At 39.9% G+C, this 16,716-nt stretch overlaps 1 protein-coding gene across 37 annotated transcripts in view; it reads right to left on the reverse strand.

Annotated features, from left to right (window-relative positions):
• The window catches only part of LOC112426759 (uncharacterized), a 551,288-nt gene that overhangs the window by 223,449 nt on the left and 311,123 nt on the right, over positions 1-16,716 (reverse strand). For all 37 annotated transcript variants that reach the window (XR_011623994.1, XR_011623995.1, XR_011623992.1 and 34 more), the window contains one exon: positions 12,683-12,799. Coding sequence is in view for 9 of the 37 variants with exons in the window: in XM_071097570.1 (XP_070953671.1) it covers positions 12,683-12,799 (117 nt within the window). In the remaining 28 variants the exon portion in view is untranslated. The remainder of the gene's footprint in view (positions 1-12,682; positions 12,800-16,716) is intronic.

Here is a 16,716-nt window from a genome sequence, read left to right on the forward strand (position 1 = left end):
AGTATCCATGTTGGCTTCAAAAGCATACTCATCTTTCTCCAACCTTCAGGAAACATGCAAGAATTCTCTCTGCCACCATCAACATGACTAGCTCCAGAAACAGACAGGCAGGCAGGCACGCACACGCGCACGCGTGCAGACACACACACACACACACACAGAGTGAATTTAGTTTTAAGTTAATGGCCCTACTACACAGACATATAGCAAAATGACATGTTATTTAGATTCAAATGCTCAGAGTTAAAATGCTATGAAATCATATGGGCTTTGACTTTTTAATGTTATTCAATTGATGTCATTAAAACAGAGGAATTAGTCTTGTAATTATTCCCTTATGAGTTCTGCTGTCTGTCTGAAAAAAAGAAAAAGCACTCATTTCTATCCCCAAACCAACTTATTTGGAGGAAAATTAGATGGGTTAAAGACAGCAAAAACTAAGTTTCAACATGCATGTGGGGAGAGGAAGAAAATGCATGTCAATAATGCAGAATGCCCTGCCAGTCAATCTGAGCCGTGCCTTCCATTTGGATTGTGTAGTCTGGCTGATGCAGCAGTGAGGATGGATCTTTTCTCTCCTGTTTTAGTGTGCTAGCCATTCTTAGCACCCTAACACTTCATTAACATGCTAATGTGTGACAATTATTTTGTGCAAGTACCACCATATCTATTTTTTTAAAAGTCACTATCAACCACAGCCAGAATGCAGGACATAATTGCTAAAAAATGAACCAAAATGCTAACTCATGCCATTACTAATAAGAAAACAAAAAGCTGCTCAAGAGATTTTTTTTCCCCCTTTCTGTCTTATGGTTTTGGCAGGTCAATCATTCTTTGTGTGATCATCACTGAAAAAAGAATCTAATTTGTCTGGAAGCATAAGCAAACCTTAACGTTAACTCTACCAAGAGAAAGAAAGGCAGAGTTAGACAGTTCTCTCACTGTCTAACTCTGTAATCTTGAGCGAGTCATTCCTTATAATATTAAAACAACAACAACAACAACAAAAAACTAGTCCCTCACTGATGACTAGTTTTCTTATTTATACAGGTTGAGTACCCCTTATCTGCAATGCTTGGGAGCAGAAGTGTTCCAGATTTGGGATTTTCTTTAGATTTCGGAATATTTGCGTTACCGGTTAAGCATCCCTAATGCAAAAATCCAAAATCCGAAATGCTCCAATGATCATTTCCTTTGAACTTTATGTCAGCATTTAAAGAGTTTCAGGTTTTGGAGTATTTCAGATTTCAAGTTTTAGAATTAGGGATACTCAAAATGTTGGAGTCTCTGACATTATCTTTAAGATCTCTTCTAACATAAATAATCAAAGGATATTACTACTTTAACAACGGCTAAACCCTCAATTTTTATTTTAAAATCATTTTATAGGTTGTGTATATTATTTGTCTTCATCTTCTATTGGCTTCAAGTATGAACAAGAACACCTGTACCTCTATGGAGAATCATTGAACTCTAATAAGCTACATGAAAGATGCTGAGAAAAATGGAGAGACAGTAAAAGCTCCTAGATGGAATAACTTACCAAAAATATGTTAGTTCTTCAATTTTGATTTATAAATTCAATAACTTACCAAAAATATGTTAGTTCTTTAATTTTGATTTATAAATTCAATAACATTCCAATCAAAATTCAGTTATAGTTTGAAGAACTCATTCTATTGCATTTATTTCAAAATTCATATACAGCCAAACACAGTAGCTCACGCCTGTAATCCCAGCACTTTGGGAGGCCAAGACAGGCAGATCACTTGAGGTCAGGAGTTCAAGACCAGCCCGGCCAATACAGTGAAACCCCGTCTCTACTAAAAATACAAAAATTAGCCAGGCATAGTGGCATGCACCTGTAGTCCCAGCTACTCAGGAAGTTGAGGCAGAAGAATTACTTGAACCAGGGAGGCAAAGGTTGCGGTGAGCCAAGATCACACTACTGCACTCCAGCCTGGGCGAAAAGTGAGACTCAGTCTCAAAAAAGAAAAAAATATATCATATAGAAAAGAAAAGTTCACAGATACCTAAATCCACTATGAAAAAGAACAACAATAAGCAGGACTTACTCTACCAGATAGTAAAATATACTACCAAGCCATAGTAACAAAACAGCATAAACTTCAGTGAAAGAACAGAAAGACCAATGGAGCATATCGGAGAGCTGAAGGGCAACACCAGCCTAAATAAACAGAATCACCATGTGAAAAATTAATGGATTGCTACCTACCACCACATACACATGTGGACTTCAGATAGATTAAAGTCCTAATTGTGAAAGATAAAACTATAAAACTGATATTAATAGATAATTTTTCTGTCAGAAGAAGAGGGAATATTTTACAAAGCCCCCAGAGTAAAATATTGATAAACAAAATTACATCAAAATTAAAGACTTCCGTTCAATAAAAAGTATAAGACACAAAAGTTAACAAACAGGACAGACTAGGAGAATACATGTAATGTCTAAAACCAGACAGGGACTATCTGGACTATACAAAGAATGCCTATAAATCAATAGGAAAAGTAAAAAATTTCCAGTAGCTAAATGTGCAATGAATTTGAAGGGGAATTTACAGATGAGAAAAATCAAAAAAAAAAACAAAAAACAAGCCCATGAAGACATAATCAAATCCATCAATAGTCAGATAAAAACAAAACAAAACAAAAAATATATCATTTTACACTCACTAGACAGAAATAGGGAAAATTAGAAAGCTTAATAATGCTAAGTACTGGCGGGAATGTGGGAATAAGCATTCATACTGCTGGTGGGTGCTTTGACTGGTGAATCATTCCAGAGGTAACCAGTGTACTTTTTGAAATTATACTATATACAGTATCTGAGCTGGGTACATAGCCCACTGGCTCAGCAAGTCTACTATTAGGCTACAGCCCAAATAAATTCCCCTTGGTACTTTCCAGTAAGGGATATATCTGAGGCTGTTCACAGTAGTGTTCATGGTGAAGTGAGATGGAGACAATATAGGTGTCCATCCCTGAGAGAGAACAGAAGTAAAATGTATTCTAGGCGCACTTCAACCACTATGGGCATTTGGATGCAATGGATTAGAGGTACACATAGCACTATCCATGGATCTTAAAACAGAATACTGTGTGGAGAAAATACAAAGAAACAAAATGAGATACATAACTCACATTCACATGAATTAAAATGCAGTTACAATAAATTCCAAATATGAAATGATGTGAATTCTGTAAGAACACATCCACTGACAAGTGCATGCATTTTGCACGACTGAGTTCTCAAATGACTAGGAATGAGGATGAAGAAGAATGTACACCTGCCAGCATGTACTCATACGCAAATAAGTAGAGACCTATGAGATTGTGTGTCTGTGTGTATAGATCTATGTATCAAACAAGAGTTTTACAAAATACACATATTCTTATTCCATATAATGCACTCTGTTTACATTTTCTGTTTCCTTTTTTATTTTTTAATACTGATCTCTGTCCACAAAATTCATTGCATAACCTAGCAATGCATTACAACTTTACTTTTTAAAACACTGATGTAGACAATAATAAAGGCATTACGGTGAGTTCCTGGAAGAATAATAATAACAGTGCCACAAAACTAAGAATTGTAAGCAAGAGCCCGAGCACAGGCAGCCGACTTGAGAAAAAAACTCTCCCTTGTGCTCCTTCTCCCAAAGATTCACATTCTCAGGGAATTACCAGGAGTCTGGGTCGGCTCCTCATCACGTGATTCTGACCTCAACAGCACTTCCGGATGGTGAACTTTTCACCCCTACTTCAGCCCTGGCCTGTCAGACTGAGGCCAGAACTAAAGCAGGAAATGATATGCTACTTGCTTAAGCAGAAGGGATATTTTAAAACATAAAGGAACATTTCTAAGCATTCCTTAAACACATTCAAACGGGAGGTAAATATATAAAAATATGATCCCTCTCCTTTGAAATGGAAACTTGGAAGATACAAAAAAGGCAGAAACGCTAAGGAACAAAATAATAAAATAGAAAAAACTTGAAAACAGGAGTAGGTCACCCAGATTTCAAGGGAGCAGGAAGCTAAACGTGTGTAGGAGGAGATGCTGTATAAGATAGAAAAGTCAATGGGTTGTTTCCAATTTTCAGTTCAATAAATAAAAATTAAAAGCAAACAAAACTTTCTATTCTAAATGAACCGAATATCGTCTTATGAGGGCAGCTTTAGGTCCTCTTCCTACCAGAAGCTCTTACCAGAAGACATTTCTTGGCCAGTACAGAACATAGCAAATTTTAAGTATTTAAACAGTACTATACACTTCTGAGCTAAACAGGGGTAGATGCTTCTGGGCCAACTGAGGTACAGCAAAAAGTGGGGTGCAGAACTCTGTTTCTACCTTTGTAGCTGTGCCCAAGTGGAGAAATGAGAAGGAGTGACCAGTTTTAGATGCAGAGAGTACCAGGTCTGCAAGCGGAGGGAGGCAGCAGCCCTGGACACGATGTTCCCTGAAGGGCAGCTTTTGTACAGGGATACTCAAGAGCCAGCTGTATCAGCCTGGGTTTGAAACAGGCATCTACCTAGGGCTATCATCAACTGTTTGTAAAACAGAATTAAGTTGGAAGAAGTTATATAAAAGAAAACAAACAAAAAACAAAAAAGAACTACATTTCCTAGAATCTATATAACAAAAGGCAGAAGAAATATTATCTGTACATAGAGAGGAGTAGCTTTTGGTCTATAGGCTAGGAAAAAAAGGTGCAGATAAAGTAGGTGACCAGGGTGCAAAACAAGCAGGCCATGACAGGTGTAGTAAGAAAGGAAGGGCTACAGCAACCATGAAGTTGTTTTAGCATATTTACCATTTAGTGGTCCTGAAATGACAGGTGTCCACAAAGTACACATGCTATGTTAAAGATAATGGCCAGCTCTTTTCAATTTTTGATGAAAACATAGCAAGAGAACAGTTATTCCAAAAGCCATCATTTATTGAAAAGGCTCTTGACCATACACAATTGCTAATCCTTGTGCCAACTCTGCAAGGTAAGTGACAGCACCTTTTACAAATGAAGAAACAGACCATCATCGATGCTAAGAAAGGTCCTCAGAGTTGCATAGGAATAAGAGGCAGAGCCAAGATTTGAGCCTAAGGGTTTCTGATTTCAAAATATCTTTCTGTTCAGCATACTGACACTCAAAAAGTATATATAGGAGAAAACTGATTAAGCAAGACATCAAAAAGAATTTCCTCCACTTAAAAACACTAAAATGGGTTAACCATTGAAGGTGTAAACTAACAATGTCAATTTCCTGGTTTTAATAATGGTACTGTAGATATTAAAGATAGTATCATTGGGGAAGCTGGGTGAAGGGTACATGAGAACTCTGTATAAGTTTTGCACCTCCTTGCGGCCTAAGAGTCCTTTAAACTTACAAGTGTCTTTTTAAAATAAGGGAACAGACTTTTCGGAAAGTTATACAGCACCTTTCTCCTTTGGATACTTTTTTTTTTTTTTAAAGCTAATTCTCAGTTGTCTGCAGTAACCTAAATATTGCAAGAAATAAAATGATATTGAATCCCTTCAACTCTCATTCAATTTTAATAAACTTTATTAAGTGCATATTAATGAAGTACATGGTACTGTACAATTTCATCTATATAAATTTGTGTGCTCCCACATTCAAAGTTTTCTCATTTTTGTCTTTGTCTACCATGCTGATATACAGGAACCAAAGAAATACAGCTACCGGTGATATGTACATTGAACATCATGAAACTGAAATGCCTACCTGACATTAAAAGAACATTTGATAAGAAAATTTACATTTTTATCCTAAGAATTACTACTTTTTTTTTTAGTAAATACGACAATTTTGAAATAGCAATCATTTATTGAATGTTTTCTGTCACTAAATTCACTTATAATCAGCACTACAGAGGAAAAAGGGATCTTCTTGTTTTATAAGGAAAGATAGACTCTTAAAAAGATTACTTTGCCAAAGTCATGCCACTATTAAGTGGCAAAATAAGGATTCAAACTCAGATCTCTAAACATGACACACTTTCCACTATCTCCGTCCCTGCACACTTTCATTCCTACAGTTAAAAGGCATCTATTATATCCTTTACCAACCAAATCTTCACGGCAAAATATCCATTCTAAGTACATTTACACATTTTTTTTTAAATTCTCAATATTCATTCCTGGCTCCTATTTAAAGTTAAAGTTTGTTACTGAAGCTGAAGAAAAATCTTACAAGAATGAAAGAAATGCAAGTGATATTCCAAGTAACAATATGTGCATGCTCCAGTGGGAAACATGAGAAAAGCATCTGCCAAATTCATTTTGGCCCCATTTGATACTATCTCACTGATCTGGGTCCAACTTACATTTGTTTCTTTCTTTCTTTCCCTCCCCCATTTCCTCCTTGTTCCAGAAGCATATAAAAACCATAGCAAAGAAGCTAGATAGAATTTCCAAGAATACACTGAAAACACTGTCAAATAAGAGAATGGCTATCTAGTCCAAGCGTAACTTCATTTGAATTAAGAAAAATCTAAAACGCTAAAACAAATCTTTCTGGAATCAGAAAAAAAAAAAAAAAGAAAGAAACAACATTATCTAAATATTGATTATAAAAACCAATAGGTTTGTAGGGAGAAATTCTCAAAAGAACTAATTAAATATGCCTTTTAATCTGTACTTACGCACAGGGCACTATAATTTAGTATGAGTCAGCCTTCAAGCTGGATGTACTTTTTAATTCAAACTTATATTTAAAATCTTTAATTATGTTTAATTCTACTTCTAGCTTTTGTTCCCCTGCACTGATCCCTATCTGTTCAACCCTGATGCAAATGAATCTCTGATTTCTGATACTTACAGCTAAACACATCATTTTTGAAGATCCATAAACTTTACGATACTGTTCTTGACTTCTATCTGCATTTGAAATCTTTAAAGTCTAATCTATGTAACCGGTATTTTCTTTTTTTTTTTTTTTTTTTTTTTTGTTGAGACAGAGTCTCGCTCTGCCGCCCAGGCTGGAGTGCAGTGGCCGGATCTCAGCTCACTGCAAGCTCCGCCTCCCGGGTTCACGCCATTCTCCTGCCTCAGCCTCCCGAGTAGCTGGGACTATAGGCGCCCGCCACCTCGCCCGGCTAGTTTTTTTTTTGTATTTTTAAAGTAGAGACGGGGTTTCACCATGTCAGCCAGGATGGTCTCGATCTCCTGACCTCGTGATCCGCCCGTCTCGGCCTCCCAAAGTGCTGGGATTACAGGCTTGAGCCACCGCGCCCGGCCGGGTATTTTCTTTTTTAAAAGAAACAGTTGGTTCTCAATCAGTCAAGCTTTTAAAAAATCAAAGTAAAATGGCTAATTGACTTATACTTTTAAAATCATCTAGGCATTTTCCCCTTACGGTGATATTTTATAGCATCCCTATTTCTTTCCTTCCAATTTCTTGGTGAATTAAGGGACAGTACCATAGTAGTACAAGAGTAAAGAAAAAATAACTTTATAAAAAGTCAAACATGGCTCGGCATGGGGGCTCATGCCTGTAATGCTAGCACTTTGGGAGGCCGAGGTGGGCGGATCACCTGAGGTCAGGAGTTCGAGACCAGCCTGACCAACATGGAGAAACACTGTCTCTACTAAAAATACAAAATTAGCTGGGCGTGGTGGTACATGCCTGTAATCCCAGCTACTAGGGAGGCTGAGGCAGGAGAATTGCTTGAACCTGGGAGGCGGAGGTTGTGGTGAGCCGAGATCGCGCCATTGTACTCCAGCCTGAGCAACAAGAGCAAAACTCCGTCTCAAAAATAAAATAAAATAAAATAAAATAAAAATAAAAAGTCAAACACATAGGCTAAAAAATCCATCTTTTCTTTCTAACTAGATATCAACTAACAAACAATATTAGTGAATATTTTCATTCTTGTATTTAGGGGATTAATAATGAAGTCTTGCCTATAAGTCTCCCCCCATCCCACTCCCGACAAAAAGATGAGACTAAATAACTGTGTCAGGCATTGTATTAACCTAGGAAATACCACAGGAATATTTTGGTACTCTATCTAACAGGTTCACACTCTAATGGAGGAGATAAGGTTAATAGACAATGATGATTCAGTGTGATGAGGGACGCTACAAGGAAAGAGTGCCTGAGAAATATACAGGAGGGACTGATATGGTTTGGGTGTGTTCCCACCCAAACCTCGTCTTGAATTGTAGCTCCCACAATTCCCATGTGTTATGAGAGAGAGCCAGTGGGAGATAATTGAACCATGGGGACAGTTTCCCCCATACTGTTCTCATGATAGTGATAAGTCTCACAAGATCTGATGGTTTTTATACAGGGAAACCGCTTTTGCTTGGCTCTCTCATTCTCTCTTGAAACTGTCAGGTAAGAAGTCTCACCATGATTGTGAGGTCTCCCCAGCCATATGGACCTGTCCACCAAGCCTCTTTTTCTTTATAAATTACACAGTCTCGGGTATGTCTTTATCAACAGTGTGAAAACGGACTAATACAGGGACATTTAACACAACCTGGAGAAAGGATTTCAGGGTGTTCAGAAGAATTCCCCAAAAGAAGTGGTGTCCAAGAGAGACTAGGAAATAAGTAACCACTTTGCATCCACTAGGACGGCTATATTTAAAAAGATTGACAATAACCAGTAACGGGAAGGATATAGAGAAATTGGAAACCTCATACATTGCTGGTGAGAAGGTAAAAGGGTACAGCCACTTGGGAAGACAGTTTGGCAGTTCCTCAGAATGTTAGGCATAGAATTACCCTATGACCCAGAAATGTCACTCCTAAATATATATCCAAAAGGACTGAAAACATACATCCACATAAAAACTTGTACATGAATGTTCATAGCAGCATTATTCTAAACAGTCAAAAAGTAGAAACATTTCAAATGTCTCTCAATTAATGAATCAATAAACAAAATGTGCTCCATTCCAAAATGGAATATTATTCAGTCATAAAAAAGAACAAAATAGCAATTCATGCTACCACATGTATGAACATAGACAAACCTTAAAAACTTATGCTAAGTGAAAAAAGTCAGATACAAAAAGGTTATAAATTGTATGATACCATTTACATAAAATGTCCAAAATAGGCAAATCCTCAGAAACAGAAAGTAGATTAGCGTTTTCCAGGGACTGAGAAGAGGAAAATGGGGAGCACCTACTAATGGGCATGGGTTTCTCACTGAGGTGATGAAACAAATCAGAAATTAGATCATGGAATTTTAGATCATGAAGAGTCATGCAATTCTGTGAATATACTAAAAACCACTGAATTCTACATGTGAAAATATTTGTGTAGCATATAAATAATCTCTTAAAAAAGAAAAAGTAATAGTGAATATTTGAAAATACTGAACAAAGCAATCAAAAGGAAGAAAAAGAAGGGGGAAGTGACAAAAACAATAGCTGATAAGGAGAAAGGAGAAACTGAGGTGGGTTCCAGCACAAGAAGACACAGGTTCCAGAGCAGGAAGAGGAGGTAGGTCTCAGAGCAGGAAGCAGGAGGAAGATCCCAGAGCAGGAAGCGGGAGGAAGATCCCAGAGCAGGAGGGAGAAGGCAGGTTCCAGAGCAGGAAGAGGAGGTAGGTCTCAGAGCAGGAAGCGGGAGGCAGGTTCCAGAGCAGGAAGCGGGAGGAAGATCCCAGAGCAGGAGGGAGGAGGCAGGTTCCAGAGCAGGAAGAGAAGGTAGGTCTCAGAGCAGGAAGCAGGAGGCAGGTTCCAGAGCAGGAAGAGGAGGTAGGTCTCAGAGCAGGAAGCGGGAGGCAGGTTCCAGAGCAGGAAGCGGGAGGCAGGTTCCAGAGCAGGAAGGAGGAGGCAGGTTCCAGAGCAGGAAGGAGGAGGCAGGTTCCAGAACCGAAAGGAGAAGGCAGATTCCAGAGTAGTAAAGAGGAGGCAGGTTCCAGAGCAGGAAGGAGGAGGCAGATCCCAGAGTAGGAAGGAGGTGGCGGGTCCCAGAGCAGGAAGGAGGAGGTAGGTTTCAGCACAGGAAAGAGGAGGCGGGTTCTAAAGCAGAAAGAAGGAGGCAGATCCCAGAGCAGTAAAGAGGAGGCGGGTTCCAGAGCAGAAAGGAGGAGGCGGATCCAGAGCAAGAAGGAGGAGGCAGATCCCAGAGTGGTAAAGAGGAGACAGGTACCAGAGCAGTGAGGAAGAGGTAGGTTCCAGAGGAGGAAGGAGGAGAAGGAGACTGTCTATGGCCATACCACCCTGAACACACCCGATCTCATCTGATCTCAGAAGCTAAGCAGGGTCAGGCCTGGTTAGTACTTGGATGGGAGGAAGGAGGAGACAAGCTCCAGAGCAAGAAGACGGAGTTGGTTCCAGAGTAGGAAGGAGGAGGCAGATCCCAGAGTAGTAGAGGAGGCAGGTTCCAGAGCAGGTGGGAGGTAGTTTCCAAAGCAGGAAGGAGCAAGCAGATCCCAGTGCAGGAAGGAGGGGGAGGTAGATCTCAGAGCAGGAAGGAGAAGACAGGTTCCAGAGCAGAAAAGAAGAGGCAGGTTCCAGAGCAAGAAGAGGGAGTTGGTTCCAGAGCAGAAACATGAAGATGGGTTTTGGCAATCTCAGAGCAGGAGGAAGAAGGCAGTTCCCAGCTCAGGAAGAAGGAGGCAGGGTCCAGGGCAGGAAGAAGGAAGAAAGAGGAGGCAGTTTTCAGAGCAGGAAGGAGGAGGCAGATCCCAGTGCCAGAAGGAGGAGGCAGATTCCAGGTCAGGAAGAAGTAGGTGGCTCCAGAACAGTAATACGGAGGTGAGTTTTGGCACTTCCAGAGCAGGAAGGAGGAGGCAGGTTCCAGGGCAAGATGAAGGAGGAGGCAGGTTCCAGGGCAGGAAGGAGGAGAAAGCAGATTCCAGAGCAGGAAGGAGGCGGCAGATCCCAGAGCAAGATGAAGGAGAAGGCAGGTTCCACAGCAGGAAGGAGGAGGCAGACCCCAGTGCAGGAAGGAGGAGAAGGCAGGTTCCAGAGCAGGGAGGAGGAGGCTGGTTCCAGAGCAGGAAGGAGGAAGCAAATCCCAGTACAAGATGAAAGAGAAGGCAGGTTCCAGAGCAAGAAAAGGGAGGTGGTTCCAGAGCAGGAACGTGGAGGTGGGTTTTGGAAGTTTCCGAGCAGGAAGGAGGAGAAGGCAGTTTCCAGAGCAGGAAGGAGGAGGCAGGCTGCAGAACAGGAAGAAGGAGGTGGTTCCGAAGCCGGAGGAAGGAGGTGGGTTTCCGCAGTTTCGGAGCAGGAAGAAGGAGGTGGTTCTGGAGCAGGGAGAAGGAGGTGGTTCCAGAGCAGAAGAAGGAGCTAAGTGGGACTGGGATGTGGTTTGCCTTTCACTAGTGACAAAGCACTGAAAGTGAGTACAGGTTAATTGTGCAGGCCTGGAGGCAAAATTTGAGGGAATTGACATCTGAAGCTTCTTTTCTGACTGGCAGTAACCGGCAACTTGGAGGGGTAGGAAATTTGAGGTGAATGCAGGATGTTAAGAACAACCTCTGAAGAAAAGGAGACACAGACTGATGAGAAAATAAGCCAGTTATTGGAAGTTGCCCCCCATTTAAAAACAACAACGACATCCATGTTTAACAGTGTAAAATAATTTACTTAACCATAAAATGAATAGGAGCATCTCAGAAGAGGTTTTCTCCACTGTCCGGTCTCCTGGCTGCGGGCAGCAGGCTTACCACCTACTGGTTTTTACAGAAAAATTTGCATCTTTTTCAATACTCTCTTATTCTGTTCACCAACTGCTCCAGTCCTGCAGCAGGTTGTTTCTTAGTTTATTTGTTTTCCCAAAATTTTAAGATTATTTCAACAACTGGGTACTGTAGATATAAAAAATGGATATGAGGCCAGGTGTGGTGGTTCATACCTGTAATCCCAGCAATTTGGGAGATTGAGGCAGGAGCTTGAGACCAGTCTGGACAACAGGCTGAGAACCCTGTCTCTAGTTTTTAAAAAATGAAAACAACTTAGCTCGATGTGGCGGCATGTTCCTGCAATCCCAGCTACTTGAGAGGCTGAGGCGGGAGGGTCACTAGAGCCTAGGAGTTTAAGGCTGTGGTGAGCTAGGATTGTGTCACTGCATTGCAGCCTGAGTATCAGAGTGAGACCCTGTCTCCAAAAAATAAAATTAAAAAAAATGGATTTGATGATGCTTATTATAAAGCTTTCCATAACCATAACAGGAAACAAGCTTTTCTCCTTACTCATTTTATCTTATTTTTCTCTTTTTTCTTTTTTGAAAGAAGTCTCGTTCTTGTTCCCAAGAACAAGGCTTGAGTGCAATGGCTTGATCTCGGCTCACTGCAACCTCCACTTCCTGGGTTCAAACAATTCTCCTGCCTCTACCTCCCAAGTAGCTGGGATTAAGGCACCTGCCACCACACCTGGCTAATTTTTGTATTTTTTAGTAGAGACAGGGTTTCACCACGTTGGCCAGGCTGGTCTCGAACTCCTGACCTCAGATAATCCACCCGCCTTGGCCTCCCAAAGTGCTGAGATTACAGGTGTGTGCCACCATGCCTGGCCATTTTTCTCTGTTTCTATTAGTATTTCATAATTTTTTCAACATCAAGAAACCAGGATTCTATTTGATATGTTCTAGTTAATAAGACATGTTAATGATCTTTATTTTCTATGCTTTAGTAATGAGCAATTCATACTTAAATGAATAAAATTAGCTTTTACCTTCAGTTGGTAAAGTTGACCTCAAGTCTGAGCTGAAGATTTTCTCAGAAACTTTCAAATCAAGATCTAGATCTCCACAGATAAGAATAATGGAGTGACTCCACCAGCAGATTTTACCTACAGAAAAAGCAATGATTTATTAGAACTTTGTGTGAAGGAGAGATATTGCATAGTTATTACTGAATCATGTAAACATACCAAGTCTCCAAATAGTACTAAAATTTTTTATTTCTACTCATTAGGCAAATACACACCAGTTAACATTTTTTGAAAGCTTCCTATATTGCTGGTATTTTTTCCCATGTAACCACATTTGTTTCTTTTTTTTTTTTGAGACGAAGTCTCGCTCTCTGGCCCAGGCTGCAGTGCAGTGGTAGGACCTCTGCTCACTGCAACCTCCTTCTCCCGGATTCAAGTGATTCTCCTGTCTCAGCCTCCTGAGTAGCTGGGACTACAGGCATGCACCACCATGCCCAGTTAATTTTTGTATTTTTAATAGAGATAGGGTTTTGCCACGTTGGTCAGGCTAGTCTCAAACTCCTGACCTCAAGTGATCTGCCCGCCTCGGCCTGCCAAAGTGCAGGGATTACAAGCATGAGACACCGTGCCTGGCCCATAGTTGTTTCTTATCATTGATGTCATTTTCCAGATGAAGAAAATAGAACACAGCTAGCAAATGACAGTCACGATTTGTACCCAAGGATTCTGGCTCTAGGTTCTGAGTTCTTAATCACAGAACAACCTTAACACACTGTCTTGACATAGCTCCATATACTCTAGCAAAGAGTTTTAAAACTTAGATGGTATGAGGAATCCTAGATGGTTTATTCTCACTTGATTGCTAGTGCTTCTCAAAATATGTATATCATCTAAAATTCAAAATACTATAGTCAGGGTGAGATAGTGACAAGAGACTGAATCAAGGGGAGACAACCTGGGTATTTCAGATAGAGGACCAAGCAATGGGCTATGTGTTCACAATATATCTGAAACTCTCCTATGCCTAAAAAAACTTAGACTTTCGGGCTAGATGACCAGAAACATGCTTATAGTTCTAAAAAAGAAAGCATACACTGTGAAACCCTTGACCTCCTCCATTCTTTCTTTCTGAGTAGTCATTCATTACCTATTCTTCTAGGCTTTAGTCAAAATCTCTATCTTCTCTCTCTTTGCCAATTGGTCTCTTCTTTCACTTTATACTTTGTTAATGAAGATCTATTCTGGACAATTAAGCATTTCTTAGGATAACAGACAATTAAATTTGTTCCTCTGAACCCTTTTAGAAACAAAGCATAAAGAAATAAAAATGCATAATGCTCAATATTCTCTAAGTATCATATATAATAATAGATCATGAGCTTGACTGGAAGCCCTTTCAGGAAAAGGAACAGGCTGGAGAGCCCGGAGCAAGCGGTAGGATGCAGGGTGCACTGTGGACAACACTGATGAGCAGTACATCTCCCTCCTTCAGGGATATTCCATGTTTGCTAACTCAGTGTGCTGCACACATTTACTTACACTTGCAAATAAGTAAACATGTTGAGATTCAATATGTGAACTTGAAACAAGGCCTGCAGTCACTATATTTTCTAGGTATTTCTGCCAAAGTAAACATTTTTCCTTGGATCTTGATCCTCTGATTCTCCAATCTTGTTTTCTTTGTATTTTGCTTTGATCCTGTCTTGTTTCTGCTGTTCTTCTTGAACATTTAAAATGTGTGCTTTTCCCTGAATAAAGGGTAAAGAAACTCTAAAGTGTGCTTGGGTGTGGCAGCTGGCTTTGCAAATAAGAAAGCATCTTAAAGGATCAGTACACGGTGTCAGTATCCAAAATCAATGGCATTATGGCCTTTCTATCATCAGAGTGTGAGGAGGGATCAAACTTCCAACAAATTGCCATATGAAATTTCCTTTAGCTCATTTCTCTAGCCTTTGCTACACAATTATTTTTATTTTTTTTTATTTTTTGCTTCAGAAATGTCCTTTATTATTTTTTTTCTTTTTTTTTTTTTTTTAATTTTACTTTAAGTTCTGGGATACATGTGTTGAACGTGCAGGTTTGTTACATAGGTATACATGTGCTATGGTGGTTTGCTGCACCCATCAACCCATCATCTAGGGTTTTTTGTTTTTTGTTTTGAGATAGAGTCTCGCACTGTCACCCGGGCTGGAGTGCAGTGGTGCAGTCTCAGCTGACTGCAACCTCTGCCTCCTGGGTTCAAGCAATTCTCTTGCCTCAGCCTCCCAAGTAGCTGGGATTACAGGGGCCCGCCACCACACTTGGTTAATTTTTTGTATTTTTAGTAGCAATGGGGTTTCACTATGTTGGCCAGGCTGGTCTCAAATGCCTGACCTCGTGATCCACCCACCTCCCAAAGTGCTGGAATTACAGGCATGAGCCACTGTGCCTGGCCTGTCACCTAGGTTTTAAGCCCTGCATGCATTAGGTATTTGTCCTAATGTTCTCCCTCCCCTTTCCCCCCACTCCCCAACAGTCCCCAGTGTGTGATGTTCCCCTCCCTGTGCTACACAAATTACACCCCATATTGTAACAGTAACAGCAGCAGTAGCAATAATATATAATGATGATAATAATAACAACAACACAGCATTTTATCTAAGCCAGTACTCTTCTCAGCACTCTACTAGTATTAATCAGATGGTCTGCACAATAGCCACACGAGATAGGTGCTATTGTTACCTACATTTTATAGATGACACAAGAAACAGGTTAGTTCACTTGCTCAAAGTCACACACTGGTAAGTGGTGGGCGCGGGATTTGAGCTCAGGAAACATGACTCCAGAACACCAACTCATAATCCCATTAATCTAAAATGCCTCATAAATATCTCAACAATGGCCTTAAGACACTCCAAGGTTCTAACTATTTTCCCAGTCAAATATGAATGAATTTCCGTAATTACACAAATGATATCACACATCCAGAAAAGTCCCTATCTCATAGAACTATATTCTCTGCACAACAACCACAGAAATTCAGAACTAAAAGTCTAATAATTATACCCTGTAAGATTCTTACAAAAATCCAAAATAAAAAAGAATTCAGAAACTATTCCTTTTAACTTTGTAAAATAAAGTAAAAACTAAAAGCTCAGATTTCCTGTACAAAGTATGTCTTACTTTTTGTGTCAAAAGAATTTCAAGCTTGCAGAAATGTTGTAGGAGTTGTTCAAAGAACTCTCATGTATCCTTCACCGGGAGACCCCAATTCGAGTTAGGCCAACTTTCCCAGTAATGCTCTTTCTAGTCAAAGGATCCATTTCAGGATCACACTTTCTATTTAGTTGTCATCGCTCTTCTGTCTCTTTTGATCTGGAATAGTATCCTTGACCTTCACGACCTTTATATTATGGAAGGCAGCAGGTGAATTAATTTGTAAAATGCCCCTGAACTGGGATTAGACATATGTTCTCATGAAAAGATCTGAAGATTGCATTGTTTGGAAGAGATGCTATGTTCTTCTCATTGCATCCCATCAAGTGACACAGAACACTGTTTGTCCCATCACTGCTGATGAGATCTCTGATCACTTGAGTAAGGTTGTGTCTTCCAAGTTTCTCCAGTAAAGCTCCTGTGTTTCCCCTTAAAATGCATAAGGATTTGTGGACAGATACTTTATGGTTATATAAAGACGCTCATCCTCATCCAACTTGTATTCACTATGGTTATATAAAGATTCTGATCCTCATCCAACCTGTATTCACTATTGTTAACATCCGTTGATGTTTCTTACCTGGATTAATTATTACTATGATGACTGCCAAATGGTAATCTCTCCAATTCCAGAATTCCTTCTATATATCAGTGTTCTATTTTAAGGAAGAACTTTCTCCTCTCACCACATTTTCATGCATTTATTTATTTATGCAAGTGTGGATTCATGTATTTCTTGTTTAGTGGGATATAACCTGTAACTATCATTGTCATTTTGGTGCTCAAATTGTTCCAGGTTTCACATGGGTTTAGTGAGAATCCCTTCAAGCTGACTGCTGCGTTCTTGTGGCATCTCCCAA

This window comes from Macaca nemestrina, chromosome 5 (assembly GCF_043159975.1).
Source record: "Macaca nemestrina isolate mMacNem1 chromosome 5, mMacNem.hap1, whole genome shotgun sequence".
In the NCBI taxonomy this organism is placed as follows: domain Eukaryota; kingdom Metazoa; phylum Chordata; class Mammalia; order Primates; family Cercopithecidae; genus Macaca; species Macaca nemestrina.